The following is a 16,324-nucleotide window of genomic DNA, read 5'->3' as shown; positions in this document are numbered from 1 at the left end:
AAAGTGATCACTAATGCTTGGGGAAAAAATACACTAGTCTGGGTTAGGCAAACCCAAATTATTTACCATTCACCAGCATCCCATGCATCCAAGGGGGCCAACAAAATTGCACTTTTGGATTGGGGTCGAGCCCTGCTTCTAAGGCAGGAAACGTTCCTCCAGGAAGTCACCCTATCTCTGCTGGACCTGCAGGGAGCAGCTGCTAGGACCGCTGGTCCTGTTCCCAAGGCTGTTACACAGCTGAATGAAGGGCAGCATCTCCACTAGTTGGCTGAGAAATTACTTCACCTTAACCTCTCAGCCCCTGGAAGGCAGGAAGGTGTTTGTCTTCTACCCTTGGCCGCCACCCTCCCAACTCGCTCACATCTGCAAGTCCTCTGGGAGCCGTGCTGCCACAGCAGAGATGACACTGGTTCTCTGCATCCCTGAGCCAGACTCTACAGGGACAGGACCAGAGCAGCTGCCCTGACCATGGTCTCCCGAGGTTCTTAACAGCTTCAAGGAAATGGAGGTTCTTTGCAAGGATACGTGACGTGAAGTTCCAACAAACCAGCAGCTGCAGTTACTGCAGTTCTGTCTTCAGCTTCACGATGTTTCCATTGGCCAAATGCACACTAGGTCACTCCCCAGTTCAAAGCACTCAGCAAGTAACAGCAAGGCAGATCCACCAGAAACAAACAGCCACTTCCCATGACAAATATGGCAACACTCTATTAGCTAAGAGGGTGACTTTCTGTGTTGCTACATGGGCATATACAGCAACACAAATTGGAATAGAAAGGAACCTGTCCCCTCCTGGCAGAGTCACCCTAAAGGAGTAGGGAGATCAGTGATCATCCCAGCTGGTGTAATAATGAATTGTGTCAAAACCAACTCCTAACTGGTGCCAAGTGAAAGCAATGTGTACCTATTAAAATATGTCATAATTGAAGAAAGAAAGTATATTTGAAACCTTAAAAAAAAAAAGGGGGGGGGAACCGTTTCATTGGCAAGTGATTATTTCTGCTCTTTGACAAAACCCACGCCCAAGCCTCCTTCTACCAATACTACTTTAAATGTCCAGTATCCATTAATTTTGAAGCCTATTTTGTTTCATACAGTTTTTCATATTCCTCATAAGCTAATACAAAGAGATTTTAATGATTTCATACTAGTAGAGAAACCAGGATTGCCAAAACAACCACAAAAACAGTGATGGCATGAATCATAGTGAAGCAAGACTATGAAGACGGAGAGGTTTGTCCCCATTGTCTGGGTCACTGAAAACCAAAACACCTAGACTTACCTCTGGGGTCAGTGGTGACCTGAATCATGGAACCAGGGAGTCATTTCAGGAAAGTAGTTTCACCTCTAGGGCTCCCTCCAACCACATTCTAATCAGAGCAGGCAAGTCTAAATCAAATAGTCTAGATCAGCAATGGAGTAGGTACGAATTTGCTATACTGTAAATGGGTACAAGGAACATCACTTTGCTTTATTTTTCTAAACCAAACAAAATTTATCTCTAAGCCCTATCTCCCCCGAGTGGTGAGGCAAGGAGTCTCTTTCAGCTTCTTCAGCTGATCCTATTTTTTTTACATACATGGAGCTGCCCAGGAGCTACAAAGTCCAGAAAACTTGAGGAAGACCTTAGAGCTTCGGTCCATCATGGCCATGCCTGAGCTGTTCATACAGGGGTTATTGCCCAAGCCGCTGCAGTTCATTCAAAGGCAGGATGCTCCTTTTCTGAGATTCAGTGAGTCCTGGGGCGGGGCAGTTAGTGTTCAATTTTCCCAGCAGCTACATGCCCTCCAAGAGACCCCTTGCCATTGGTCTTGACCCCACATGGAAGTGGGATGCAGGGCCCTGACACCCTTTGAACTGGGAAGTTCAAAGATCTGTCATCCTAGATCTGGCCAAATTTGCCCCCTCAGTAGCATGGCCTCAGTGAACCTCCTCCTCAGTTTATCCTCCCTGCCCCCCCCCCCCCCCCCCCCCCCCCCCCCCGCGCAATGGACTTAGTCTCCCAGACAAAAGCCTACATGAGACTAGTGTTCCAGGAGTTCGGCAACTTGTGTTTCATTCCAAGAACTATAATGCTATTCTTATAAGAGCTTATTTCAGTCTTAAAAAAAATAAATTATGCAATAAAAACGATTCTACCAAAACAGCATTGTACTGAGATATTCTCTTGGGTTACTTTTTATATAGCAGAATAATAATTAATTACACGGGGCTACATGAACTGATGAAGGGTTTTTTTTATAACATTTAAATGACTTTCTGTTTAATACATTACTGGGATGTTCTAGAAAACAAATTTTTTTAAACAAAAGATTCTTTATTCCCCTGCAATATCTAAACATGTATTTCCAACTACATGCTCCCTTTAAAAATGGCTGTCAGAGGGTGCTGTGCAATTTAAAAATCTATGCTGGTGGAACTCGAAAGACGTGCTTCTGTATCTGTTTATGAAGAAGGATTCTGAGCCACACACAATGTCATCATTTTGTAGGTACCCTTATTTTTCAATTGCAGTCTGTTCCTGCTGGCTCTGAGATTATTCACTAGTTTGATTCTAAGAGACTCCTTGATTCTTGTGATTTAATAAAAAATTAAGAACTCCTTTTTTCAAGGTAGGCCTGATTTTCATTCTTTAATAATAAATAATTAGATATATTTTCAGGACCCAAAGAGCGAGAAACCTGTTAAAAGAAGTAATCTTTGGTTCTCTTTATATTCTTCTCATGTCAATGCTAAAGAACACCTAGTAATTACCCTGACTAGTTTCATCCTTCCTTTGATGGGATTAATTTATCTTATTATACATCTTAACAGTTATGGACTTGTGTTTGGCGTGGTGCAATAAGGAAGTATTTGCTTGCCATCCAAAACCTCCTGATAGCATGATAGATACCATGATATTGTGTAACCACTTCAAAGGGAGGAGGGCATTTTGATTCCGTAAATTATTTCTCCCAGAGCTGCAGTTATGGGCAGTGAAAACATTCAATTATAACTCTACTATACCATTTGAGGTAAGTGTAATGAGCAAGTTACTTAAAAGTAATAGAACAAGAAAGCATGATTTTGACACAGAGATTTCTTTCCCCAGAAATTTTGTATGGACTGTCTGTTTTATTTGATACAATATATGCATTTTATCTTTTGGGGAAAGGTATATATACATCCCAGGTTATTTTGTTGCATAATAGACAATAGTCATAATTTGTTCTTCCTATTTGTTTCCCATGTTAGAGAGAAAATAATATGGTGTATTGGGGACTTCAGGCCTGGAAAAGGGAATTTGACCAACAATCTCTCAGAATTTTGACTAATCCCCCAAACTAAAACCATCTTTAAAAGAAAAAAATATTCCAGGGTTTAAGATATTCTGAAGAATGTGCTATAGGACCTCTGTTAAAAGTGGTGGGGTGGATACATAGGTTTATGTTTGCTCCCTTCCCAAATCCCAATAAAATAGCAACAAAACAAGTTTTTAAAGGTATAAATCACAAGGGAAAAGGAAAAGAAGACAAGATAACAATAGATGAGAAATGCCAAAATTTTGCAATATGGATGGGGTCAGAGGAGGGGTAAGTAACAGCGCACTGAAGAGAGGTGACACTAAGTGTCCGCAGGAGGAAAAATCAGTAAGAACCTAGAAAAGAGTAGTAGGTAACTAACCCTGAAGGCAGAACTGCGGAGCGATGCTATGAACAGGATTACTGGTGAGAAGTGCATACAGAGAGTTGTTACACTCTCAGATCTTCTTCTGCTGGTTGGGACACCAGATCACTGCTCCTTGCTAATCCCTGAGGAAGGATAGGAGAGTTTGTTGCAGGGGGATGAGCCAGAAAGACCGTGGACTTGGGACACAGCCACAGCTAAAAGCAGGAGGGTACAATGACATAATGAAAGCAAGGAAATAAGTAAATTCTGGAGCAGCAAGCTAGTCCCCTAGCTCTCAACCTGCCCCTACTGAGCTCCTTGATTTCTGGGTGCCATAATTACCTCCCAGGCAGGAGCTGGTATGGCTCCTTTCTTAGATAAATGTGTGAGCCTGGAGAAAAGGCCTACACATACTAGTATTTGAGGCACACAGTGAAATGGCTAGTCTTGTCCAGTTGCTGGTGGTGAGATCCACCCAAGCTCACAGATTTTCCACTCAGCTTTTTAATGCTTAACTCTTAAACATATACAATTGGCAAAGATCGCCAGATATTTAATAAGAGCCACAATGTGAACAACAGCTCAAAGTATGTATTTAGAGATCAGGAACTCAGAACAAACAGGGGCTAAACAAAATAAAATATAAAGTATAATGAGTGTCTCAGAGAAGACAAGCTGTCATATCCACAGAACAATCAAGAACTCTATAATAAAGAAATAGAGAATAAAGAAGGAGCCCCTGAGATGGTTTAAACATTTACTAGAAGAGTTGAGATAAATTTGAGATATAGTCCCAGAAATAGAATAAAAAGACAAAAAAAAGGAGAGAAAACTGAGAGAATTAGAGACTAAATCAACCAAATAGTAATTAATAGGAATTCTTAAAAGAAATTTCAGAGGAAAAGGAAATATAAAATACATCCACAAAACTGAAGGACACAGATTTCCCAACCAAAAAGACCACCAAGTGCCTGGTACGATGGTATGGAGTAAAATTCACAGCAATGCACATCACCATAAAATTTCAGAGCACCAGGGATAAAGAGAAAATTTAAGATTTAAGGAGAATGATATTCAACTTAGAATCCTTTATCCAGTGAAACAGTCAACTGTGAGAGGAGAGAAGAAAAACGTATGGAAAGATAGAAAGACTGTATCTCTTTGTACCCTTTATCAGCAAATGCCTAAAGGACATGTTCCATTTTTTAAAAAGAGCAAATAAGAAAGGAAACAGGGTTCTAACACAGGAGGGAGCTGAAGGATATTACCAACATGAAGAGAGAAGTGTTGCCCAACATTAGCAGCTGTGCTACGGGGTAAGGGCAACCAATCCAGACTGCAACAAGGGGGAACGGGGCCCCCAGCATGTGGACTCCGTGGGGAACCCTAACTTAGAGATGGCCCAGAATGTCTGAACCTACCACGGGGATTCTGACCATTCTGGCTGAGACTCTGGGTAACAGTTGATACATGAATACGTACGTGGACAGCTAAGCAAACAGAAAAACAAGGCAATTACAAATATCAAGAAAAAACAAAAAACCTAAGAATGGAAACAACCAAATTATGCTGTCATATTATACTCATCTGTGAGGAGGAACAACAATGGCAGAGGAATTGAGAGATAGCTAAAGTTTCATCTTCCTTGGTGGAAATAAAAAGAAAATGTCTGTGACTGAAAATCAAGAAAGAGTAGAATAAACATGCTCCTGACGTACATGGTGATAAATGCTAGAAGAAATACCTAGAAAAGTTCAACAGGGAGTAAGTACCTCTAATGTTGGGTGTTAGGCGAGAAAGATTAGGACAAAAGACTTAAAATGCTGTGATTAAAGATCTGATGAGAGTTCATTTAAATGCAATTGGCAAAAAAAAATTGTGATTTATGTGACACACAGCATTTTAAGATGATAACTGGAATTACAACAGATAACATTATACCAGACATACCTGATTTCTAGAAATTTTACACAATTTCTGAAACACTTGTATTATATAACATATACCCATACAAAGATAACCCAAGGAACTGTTAAATATCACTTTTATTTGACAGTGTTTGCCATGTAATTTAACATATAAAATAAACCTGATTAGTTTAACTATTTTTTTAAAAGATTTTATTTATTTATTTTCAGTGAGAGGGGAAGTGAGGGAGAAAGAGAGGAAGAGAAACATCAATGTGTGGTTGCCTCTCATGTGCTCCCAAGTGGGGACCCAGCCTGCAACCGAGGCACATGCCCTGACTGGGAATCAAACCAGTGACCCTTTGGTTCCCAGGCCAGCACTGAATCCACTGAGCCACACCAGCCAGGGCAGTTTAACACTATTTGTAAAGACTGAGAACAAATCTTTGCCAGAGGCCTTTTACAAAATCTCAAAGTCAGTTTAAGGTCAAGAAGACTTTATTTAAAATTTGATTTGGGGGAAGTTGTAAAAATCGTCAAAAGGTTTGAACACTGATTAAACAGGACACTGGTTATTATAAAGCAATTCTTAGTTATAATTTAACCAAATGACAAAGATTTCAAAGGCAAATATAGGAAGTAACACACTTGAGGAAAAACACCTTATCCCTTTGAATACTGAGAAGACTCAGTTTTCTTAAGGAATCAAAGACCCAATAAATAACGTGAAGCACAGGTAATTATCCCAATAAGACAGAGTCCTTTTTTCCCAGGCAAGTTATTTAACAGGTAAGGAGAAATCTTTACAATAATCCAAGAAAACTTTGTCCTTTTATCGGAGAGAGAATTAAATTCTGGTTTTGCCCAAGCACACTATTGCTATTAAAGTTTATTTTAAAAACTCTTATAGTAACTTAATTCAATTTTTTACCAGCTTGACTACACAACATAAGAATCCCTCCCTTTTTTTTTCTCCCTTCACCTCTCTCTCTCTTTCTCTTTCCCTTACTTTCTATACCTATTTAGGTTTTATCCTTTATCCTTTATTTTTCTAATGTTAAATAACCTCTAAAATTACTCCCTTTTTCCCTTAACAAAAATGCATCCTCATACTACAAACCTTTTGCTACCCAAAACTCATCTTACTTTCCTTGTAAAAATCACAAAAACAAAGCACTTATAAGTTAAACATATGGCTTTTTTTCTCTGCCATGCTGACATACATTAAAAGCTATAACACTTGGCATACAATTTTTTCCTTTACACTTATTATTTCTAGTAGTTTCATTCAGCTTATTTCACTTAGCATAATAAACTCCAGGTCCATCCATACCGTCACAAAAAGTAAGATTCCTTTTTTTATTTTATGGCTGAGTAAGTATTCATTTGTGTGAATGCACCACAGTTTTTTTATCCACTCATCTACTGGTGGGCACTTAGGCTGTTTCCAGATCTTGGCGATTGTAAATAACGCTGCTATGAAGATAGGGTGCATATATTCTTTTGGATTAGTGTTTCAGGTTTCTTAGGGTATTTTTGCAGAAGTGGAATCACTAAGTCAAAAGGCAGTTCCATTTTTAATTTTTTGAGGGAACTCCATACTTTTAGATGTGGAAGGACAGATATTCAAGATATACATATTTCAATTGCGACTGCTCACCAGTAAGCCTTTTTATGGCTTAAACATGGACACAAGAGCTGTCTCCAAAGAGCATGTAAAAGATGCAGCCTTCTCAAGATGCAGGGCCACTCCAAAGACAGCCTAAGAAAGCAAAGACATCATTGTCACAGGCTGTAAAGAAACTTCTTTCTCTCACAAGGTGACACACTTTGAATCACAGACCCATTAATCTGTGTACAGAAAGGTGATGTACAGATCGGAATTCTTCCAGCACAAACAAGGCAACAACGGTAGAGATGACAATGGCCCCTTATATACTGGGCCTCTTTATTAAGACAAATGCCCATGAAAGTTGGCATGGTTGGACAAGGAGAATGCTGCTTGTCACATGTCTTAGGCTCCTAGCCAGCTAGTTAGCAGCCCTATGCAAACTTGACAATCTAAGACCCTCCCTGACCCCCAAGTGGTAGAAATCAGAGAATATTCTCACTGGTTACAAAGCCAAGCTTTCTGTACACAAAATAAGACAAATGGAGATGCCCACCTTATGATTTTTATCCTTATGAAAAATGACGCAAAAGACAGAGACAAAAGAAAAAACAACTATTTCTGGCAGGCTAAGAATCAATCACCTATGGGTACTCAAAACCAAATTTACAAGAGTCACAACTCAAGATCTATTTTTACAAATGTTTTTCTCCTGTCATTATAAATTTGAAAAGGAGGGAACAAGGAGAAATTTTTATCTTCCTCTCTTGACATCAGATATGGGACACTGACATGGTGAGAACTCTTACCTTCTGCCGTCTGTCATCAGTTACCCCTTGTCTCAACTGCAGTCTCTAGAGACAGTGGGGTATCCCAGTCTTTTACTGCCCCATCCTCATCGCCAGAAACTGTACAGGAGGCAACGAATCTCTTCCCTTCTACTGTTTTAGGGTAGCAGCTGGGTCTCTGTAACAAAAGACAGATTAACAAGAGAAAACAAACATGTTTATTTTATTTTATGTACATTTTTTGATTATGCTATTACAGTTGTCCTGATTTTTCCCCCTTTGCCCCCCTCCACCCAGCATGCTCCACTCCCTCAAGCAATCCCCACACCATTGTTCATGTCCATGGGTCATGTGTATAAGTTCTTTGGCTACTCCATTTCCCAGACTGTAATTTACATCCCCATGGCTATTCTGTAACTACCTATTTCTACTTCTTAATCCCCTCAGCTCTTCACCATTTCTCTCCCTTCTCCCTCCCATCTGGCAACCATCTGATAACTAACTTCTTTTCTCTTGCTGCTTTTAAGAGTCTCTCTTTATCTTTAACCTTAGGCCTTTTAATTATGATGTGTCTTGGCATGGGCCTCTTTGCATCCCTCATAATTGAGACTCTCTGTGCTTCCTGGATTTACATGTTTATTTTCTTCACCAAATTAGGGAAGTTTTCTTTCACTATTTTTTCAAATAGATTTCCAATTTCTTGTTCTCTCTCTTCTTCTTCTGGCATCCCTATGATACAAATGTTGGACCTCTTGAAGTTGTCCCAGAGGTTGTTTATACTATCCTCATTTTTTTTGGAATCTTTTTTCTTCTTCTTGTTCTGCATGGTTGTTTTTTTGCTTCCTTGTGTTCCAAATCATTGATTTGACTCTCAGCTTCATCCACTCTACTGTTGTTTCCCTGTAAATTGTTCTTTACTTCAATTACTATATCCTTTGTTTCTGACTGGATCTTTTTTATGCTGCTGAGGTCCTCACTAAGTTCCTTGAGCATCCTTATAACGAGTGTTTTGAACTCTGCACCTGATAGATTGCTTATCTCCATTTTGTTTAGCTCTCTTCCTGGAGTTTTGATCTGTTCTTTCATTTGGGCCACTTTTCTTTGTCTCCTCATTTTGGCAGCCTCCCTGTGCTTGTTTCTATGTGTTAGGTAGAGCTGCTTTGACTTTGTGTCTTGGTAGTGTGGCCTAATGTAGTAGGTGTCCTGTAGGGTCAGTGGTACAGCCTCCCCTATCACCTGAGCTGGGTGCTTGAGGTGCATCCTTTGTTTGGGCTGAGTACACTCTTCTCTTGTAGTTGCCTTGGTTGCTATTGGCAGATCAATGGGAGGGGTTTACCCAGGCCAGTCAGCTGCAGTGATGGCTGTGACCACTGACTACCAGCCTCCGCCATCCCTGGAGGATCAGCTGTGCAGGGGCAGGGTGGTGGTGCTCTGCTGTGGCCTATAGCTGTCCACTGGGTGTGCTGGCCCTGGGGTTTCCTGGGTGGTGCCGGCCTAGGTCAACCCCCACCTGTGTTTTGCCGGGAGCACCCTGCCTCAACTGTAAAGCAGTTTGAGATGACTGCTACTCATTCTGGGCTTGGAGATTCCTAGGTGAAGCCAAACTGTGAGTCTAATCTGGCTGCCTCTAGGGCTCACTGAAGCCAGCTGCTGCTTATTTGATAGGATTTAGGAGCCAAGACCAGCCATTCATATTGAAAAGCAGCTTGGGTGGGCCCGTAAAATGGGTGGGGCAGAGCTTCTGGGAATCTCCAAGGTGGGTCAAACAGTGTTAGCCAGGTTGTTCAAGTTTAAGATATGGGACCAGCTTACTGGCTCTGTGGGGAGAGGGTTTAGCAAAGGGACAATGGCTTCTGCGTGCCTTGATGCCAGACACTTGAGTTTCTCCCTGTGTACCTTTAAGTTGCTACCCTGGTGCTGGAGCTCAGAGGGAGTAAGTCTGAGTAGGTGAGTCTGTGTGTGGGTTCTTGAAGAGGAACTGCTTGGGGCTCCAGCAGTTTCTTTCCCTGACTCAATCCCCAATGGTTTTTGCAGCCAGAAGTTGTGGGGACTTATCATCCTAGCATGGAATCCTGGGATGGGGGGCATGGTGTGGGATGGGACTCCTTGCTCCCAAGATATCCCTCCCAAATTTTTATCCACGTGGGTGTGGTACCAGCCTGTCCTGTGTCTGTGCCCCTCCTACCAATCTGGATGGATGTGGTTTCTTTAACTCCGTAGTTGTCAGACTTCCATTCAACTTTATTTTGTAGTTGTCAAACTTCCATTCAGCTTGATTTCTGATGTCCCTGAGTGATGGTTGTTCTATATTTTAGTTGTAATTTTGATGTGGTTTTGTGAAGAGGTGAGCCATGTTTGCCTACACCTCCATCTTGACTGGAAGTTCACAGACATGTCTATTAATATGCACATCTCATATATACTCAAAGATGTGGCTAAAACTTGGGCTTACATAGCACCTTCACTAAGAACAATACATTTTTAGGGAAATGACAAGACAGAGGAAATGAGTCTCAGACTTCAAAGTGCAGCAAACTGTGGGCGCTAAATTTATGGGGGACTAATGGAAGATGGCGGCCAGTCAGTAAAGTTTGTTATGTAGCACCCTCAGTGCTGCCTCGGGGTTGATAAGCATCTAGGATTGTAGGTAGTTAATTGCTATACGGATTTATGATCTGCTTTCAGGCAAATAGTACAGAGAGCTTTTCATGGATATGCTTCTTCTCAATTGCCTTCAGCTCAACATAATGCTTATAGTAAAGGGGCATGTTCTGCTATTCTGTAGGTTTCATTATAATGTTCCTTTACATTATGATGACCCCTATGTTCTAACATGAAAATCTGAGGTAAGTCATTGTTGAAAAGGAGTGAGGAATGTTGTTCACATGAGGCTTATTTATACACAAAATATTTATCATAGTAACAAAAAATGTTAGACTAGAAGTCTGGCTGAACAACATGGTGTTGCGCTATATACCTATTAAAATGACAGACAGTGTGGCATATTCTTTTGTGCAAAGAATATATAAAATAATGTCAAGTGAAAAAGATTAGACAACACAGTGCATACAAAACAATTTAATGAAATGAATGTTAATCGAAGACCAGAGCTCATTTTCAGTTGTATAAAGTATTCATTTGTTTTTCTTTTCTTTCTAGTTGCTTAAATTATAATAGGAGGAAGTTCCTATTTGGGAAATAGTGCCAATACCAATTCTTCCTGAGCTAGGTCTTTAAACAATCTCATTTCTTCATTTTCCTGTAGGTTAATTCTTTTAACCTTTTAAAGTCATTGAACCAAAGACTGATTCCTGTTTTGCACAGATCTCAGAGGGTGGAACCTCCAAACCACTAGGAGAAGAAGGAAGTTGGGAGATGTTAAATACTGGGGCCAAGCTACCCTGGCCAGGCTAGAGGTCTAGCTTTCCAGTCAACATGAAGGCTCTCCTTATTCTGGGGCTTGTCCTGCTTTCTGTCACCGTCCAGGGCAAGGTCTTTGAAAGGTGCGAGCTGGCCAGAACTCTAAAAAGACTCGGAATGGCTGGCTACGGGGGAGTCAGCCTGAACGACTGTAAGTTAACTCTTTTTCAGATTTCCAAGTAGTCAGCCAGGTGTGGAACAGATTCTAATACAGGATAAATAATAAAAAGGGGGTTTTGAGTGAATGGAGTCTAAAAAAAAAATTTCTTTGACGGTTTATATACTTAAAATGGTTAAAAATATCAACTTCTTCCTTTAGAATCAGATATACCAATGAAGGAATGAGGGCAAGGAGGGGGGCAAAATTCTGTGCCATTCTAAAGAAACCACGGCCCACTGGACCTTTCGAGTGCCACTAAATTTGCCAGTTGCCTCAGACTCAGTGGCACGTGGAGGCTGACTAATACATTTGAGCACCTGAGAAATCTCTGTCAAGCCTTTGGTACTTGATTCCAGCCATTTTCCATGTGGAACCTGGGTTCTGTCAGCCTAGAGTAATGCAGAATTTTTCTCTTTTTTAATTCCCCTGCATGACATGGGGCTTTTAATAGCAAAGTTTTAAAAGAATTATGTTGAACTCTCAACACAGAGGCAGTAGGAACCTATTGTCCTTCAGTCATTGTTTATAGAAGGGTCCCTGAAATGCATCATGAAATGACATTTTATTATTCTTTCTCACTCTAGTTGATTAACTGTTTTCATTTTCTTTCATGTAATCCAAGATGCACCTGTGTAAAAGTTACTTTATATTTTAGTCCATATTTGACAATGTAATCGCTGTATTTTTAGATTGAACTCAGACATTTCCTCTAAATAACTATTTTTGAATGAATGAGTGAATAGTTTGATAGATATATGGATGGATGGACTGATGAAATAGTCTTTCTGTTCTACATTTTTATATTAATAAAGCCATTAGTAAAAGAAATTAGCCATATAGAACTGATTATTGTATGCAGTATGTCATGTGACGTTGCTACTTGTTACTAAAAATCAGTTCTTTTCAGGGATGTGTTTGTCCAAATGGGAAAGTGGCTACAACACACGAGCTACAAACTATAATCCTGGAAACCGAAGCACTGATTATGGGATATTTCAGATCAATAGCCGCTACTGGTGTCGTGATGGCAAAACCCCACGAGCAGTTAACGCCTGTGGTATAGACTGCAATGGTAAGACAGAATCGCATTTGAGTGATGACCCAGGACCCAGCAGGTTACACTTACAAGACAGAGATTCAACACAAATGAAAAGGGTTTGAAAAGTTCATCGGAGACGTAGAAAAACTCTATTTCAACTTCTAGAAACTCTTTATTATCCTCCTCATAACTTCCTAAGTCAGAAATTAAGGAGCTGGTATCATAAAAGTTTTCTGTTTTTTAATACACAAAAGTTCTGGAATGACCCACACTTATTTGGGGATGTTTAGGGATAATTTGGTTATGTAGTCCTTTTTTGAAAAATTGTTTTTACTTTTTAAATATGAAATGTTCTAAATATATAGAAAATTATAGACATTCATGTAATAAAAAGTCACAGGCCCATCACAAATGTTAACAGTTGTTAACATTTTGTCATATTTATTTATGTGTACATATGTACATATTTTTTTGCTGAGTGATTTTTTAAAAGATTTTATTTATTTATTTTTACAGAGAGGGGAAGGGTAGGAGAAAGAGAGGGAGAGAAACATCAATGTGTGGTTGCCTCTTACGTGGCCCCCACTTGGGACCTGGCCTGCAACGCAGGCATGTGCCCTGACTGGGAATCGGCAACCCTCTGGTTCACAGCCCATGCTCAATCCACTGAGCTACACCAGCCAGGGTGCTGAGTGATTTTAAAGTAAATTAGAAACATTATGTTATTTCATTCCTAAATTCTTTAGTTTGCATCTCCAAAAAAAATACAGTGCCTCTATAATCATTGTCATATCTAACAAGGTAATGAACTAATTTGTTCAATTGGGGTAAAACAAACGTTCTATTAAACTCATAAAAGTAAATAATCTGTGGAATCTTTAGTGCATAAAATATTGGAGCAGTATTGTAAAATTGATATTGTTAAATTTCTAAATGTTAAAAATTCCTCATAGAGGTTATTCTTACAACATTCTTTTGAAACCAGTTAATTTATTTAAAGATATTTCTGTGGTCACTGAATAAAAATTCTCACAGCCAGAAGATGTAGGGCCACCTGTAGCTTTTGGCACTCTCCTGGGATATGTATCAGCCGTGCGTGTGGGTGTAAGGCTGTGTCACGTACATGTGCGTCCACAAACAGGCAAGCAACGTGTGTTTGAACAAAAACGAATGGGGCTACAGATACCGCTGTACGGTTTGCTCTCTCATATACAGTTATTTCTATTTTAACAAGTACCAATCTATTATTTTAAAAGGATGAATAGAATTCCACTGTATAAATATTCTCTAATTTATTTTTATTTTTAATGTTAATAATGTATTTAATTTATCCCAATAGGTTGAAATATTATCATTTTAACATAATATAAAATTATTAATTTATTTTCATGACAGGCCTTTTAAATCCAGTTTGTGGTTTAAGTTTGTAACAGTCAATTTGAACTAGCCACATTTCAAGTGCTCAGTACATCCTGGTGATGAAAGAAATATTCAAATACTATATCCCATCTAACCAGGCTTATTCTCTAATTTATTGATTCAACCCTTACTGTTAAGCACGCAGGCTGTTTCCAAGTTCTGCTTTTATTCATCGCAAAGAAAGAAATGCCTGGTGCGCATGTCTTCGGGTGCACTTCTAATTGTTTCTTTAGGGGAAATGTCTAGTAGTAGAATTGCTCAAAAATTACTGAGTTGGTTCGTCTTTTTTTCTTTTCTTTTTTTACAGTGCCTATTACAAAGAAAACCGTCACATTAGTTAATAATTCCAGTGCTTCCAATGACTTTGGTAAATGAGAAACAGAATGGTTTAGGTTATGCCAAAAGAAACAGAATGAAGAAAACAGTTCCCCCCAACATTCACAGATACATGGACTTGTGAAAAATAATTGTAATGTCCATTCTTCAGCCTAAGGGAATACAACTTACAATGAAATTTCTGTGAAAGTCATTTTCATTCCTCACCACCTCTTTTTCAGCTTTGCTGCGAGATGACATCACTGAAGCTGTAAAATGTGCAAAGAGGGTTGTCCGCGATCCACAAGGCATCAGAGCCTGGTACGTTTTAAGCATTTGAGGGGAAAAAGCTATTTTACCCTACTGTTACAAGAGAAGCCAGAGAAGATAGGCAAAGACCACAGTCTGCTGCTGAGAACTGAAAGTTGCAGCTTTAGACTTAATGCCAAACAATGTATCATTTAGAAGCAACTTTAAGCGGATTCAGAATCTTTTTCTTTTACTCCTCAATTAATTGTAGGGGATTTCTAGAATTTTTAAGATTCTCCACATTCTACTAGTTCCTTGTGATATTTTGAACGTTTATGGAATGAAGTAAATGTGGAACGTACTTCGCAGTTGCTGTCAGGGAACACCATGCCTGTTAGGTTCGGCATCCCATGCTTCAGCAAGGGCTTCCAGGAGAAGGGAAGTATTTGGTGTACGTCGCTCCATTTAACATAGCAATATCTGGATCTATCAATAATCTGTATACCATATGTTGATAAAACGTTTTGTGCTCTCAAAGCATGAGGCGTGTGTATATTACAGCGAGGACATGCTTTCACTTGATCACTAATTGCTTCGCCTTTCCCTACAGGGTGGCATGGAGAAATCGTTGTCAGAACCAAGATCTCACTTCCTATACTAAGGGTTGTGGAGTGTAACTGGAATTGTCCTTCTGCAGCTCATTTTGTCTCTTTTTCATATTAAGAGAGTAGTTGAGTGAAAGGTCACATTACTGTCCTTTCAAACAAATCATGTTTTTACAGAAGCAGGAGCAAAATGCAGTCTTTCTTCTAAGAGGCTAATGTTTCTTAATGTGTTTATTATGGGGTAGTAAGCCTACAACATTTTTCAGTTTGCTAATAGAACTAATGCTGGTGAAAGTTTATCTAAAATCTGGATTATCAAATACCTCTCCAGGATATTCAGTTCTTAATCAAAGAAATAACCCAGACTTCATCTTGAATGATACAGGTATGCCTCAATATTTGATAAATATGTAGCAAAAGACTGTCCTAAAACACACTGATCTTAGGCAAAATCTCAGCTGTGTAGGCATTTGATGAATTCAACTGTTTGGTCGCCTCCCCAAACAGCAAAAGATAAATAACAATTCTTTGTTGGGCAATATGCAATTTTGAGCAGAGTGCCAAATGCCTAAAAATGGAGATAGCCTGAATCAAGAATTTTGTTTTCATAAAGTGTGACCTTTGGTTTAAATATTTTCTTAGAAATGTTGCTTTTATTCAGCTTTAAAAATGAACTCACAATGTACATATCCATCTACTTTAGCCCTTTAAAGTACTCTTTTATGCATCTTGCTAATCATGAAGGAATTTGAAGAAGGATTAGATGTGTCGTTCCTGTTTCTTAATTGTATAAGCTTAGATTCAAGCATTATGACTAAACTGGAGGCAGATGAGTTTGCAAGCATTTAAGTAACTGCTAATCAACCACCAGTGTGAGATTAACATTATCAATAAAGTCTTTGCAACTCATACCTTGTCTGTCTTTGTTTAGACCCCTCTAGTGTCTCTGAAGAAAAATATATATATTTGAAATAAATGACTTGGACCCCTTAATACTTCCTTGTATTCTCACCTGTACCCAAACAGCTGGATATTGCTGGGAAAAAATCCACAAGCATGCTGACATATCTCATTTCAAATTCACAACCACAAGTCCCATGGGGCCCTCACGTCTGCCGGGCCATTTGAGTCATTTCCCTGTGGTCCTTCTCTGTTGGTGTCC

At 39.4% G+C, this 16,324-nt stretch overlaps 1 protein-coding gene, 1 long non-coding RNA gene and 1 pseudogene across 2 annotated transcripts; 2 read left to right on the top strand and 1 right to left on the bottom strand.

The window, feature by feature from the left end:
• Window positions 1-590: 590 nt before the first annotated feature.
• On the top strand, window positions 591-821 carry LOC112319179 (cytochrome c oxidase subunit 7B, mitochondrial pseudogene; annotated as a pseudogene).
• Window positions 822-6,038: 5,217 nt separating this feature from the next.
• LOC123478279 (uncharacterized) lies at window positions 6,039-8,440 on the bottom strand. The gene is made up of 3 exons (XR_006653442.3): window positions 8,377-8,440; window positions 7,977-8,133; window positions 6,039-7,320 (listed from the first exon to the last, which is right to left on the bottom strand). It is a non-coding gene; the product is annotated as an uncharacterized lncRNA (long non-coding RNA).
• A 2,905-nt stretch (window positions 8,441-11,345) lies between these two features.
• Window positions 11,346-16,071, top strand: LYZ (lysozyme). Its single transcript, XM_024576295.4, has 4 exons — window positions 11,346-11,526; window positions 12,443-12,607; window positions 14,551-14,629; window positions 15,168-16,071. The coding sequence occupies exons 1-4, from the start codon at window positions 11,391-11,393 to the stop codon at window positions 15,232-15,234; spliced, it is 447 nt and encodes a 148-aa protein (XP_024432063.2). The 5' UTR covers window positions 11,346-11,390; the 3' UTR covers window positions 15,235-16,071.
• Window positions 16,072-16,324: the final 253 nt, after the last annotated feature.

This window comes from Desmodus rotundus, chromosome 3 (genome assembly GCF_022682495.2).
Source record: "Desmodus rotundus isolate HL8 chromosome 3, HLdesRot8A.1, whole genome shotgun sequence".
NCBI classification, from domain to species: Eukaryota; Metazoa; Chordata; class Mammalia; order Chiroptera; family Phyllostomidae; genus Desmodus; species Desmodus rotundus.
The sequence above is the reverse complement of the archived record's forward strand: the minus strand, read 5'-3'. Positions and strand labels throughout refer to the sequence as shown.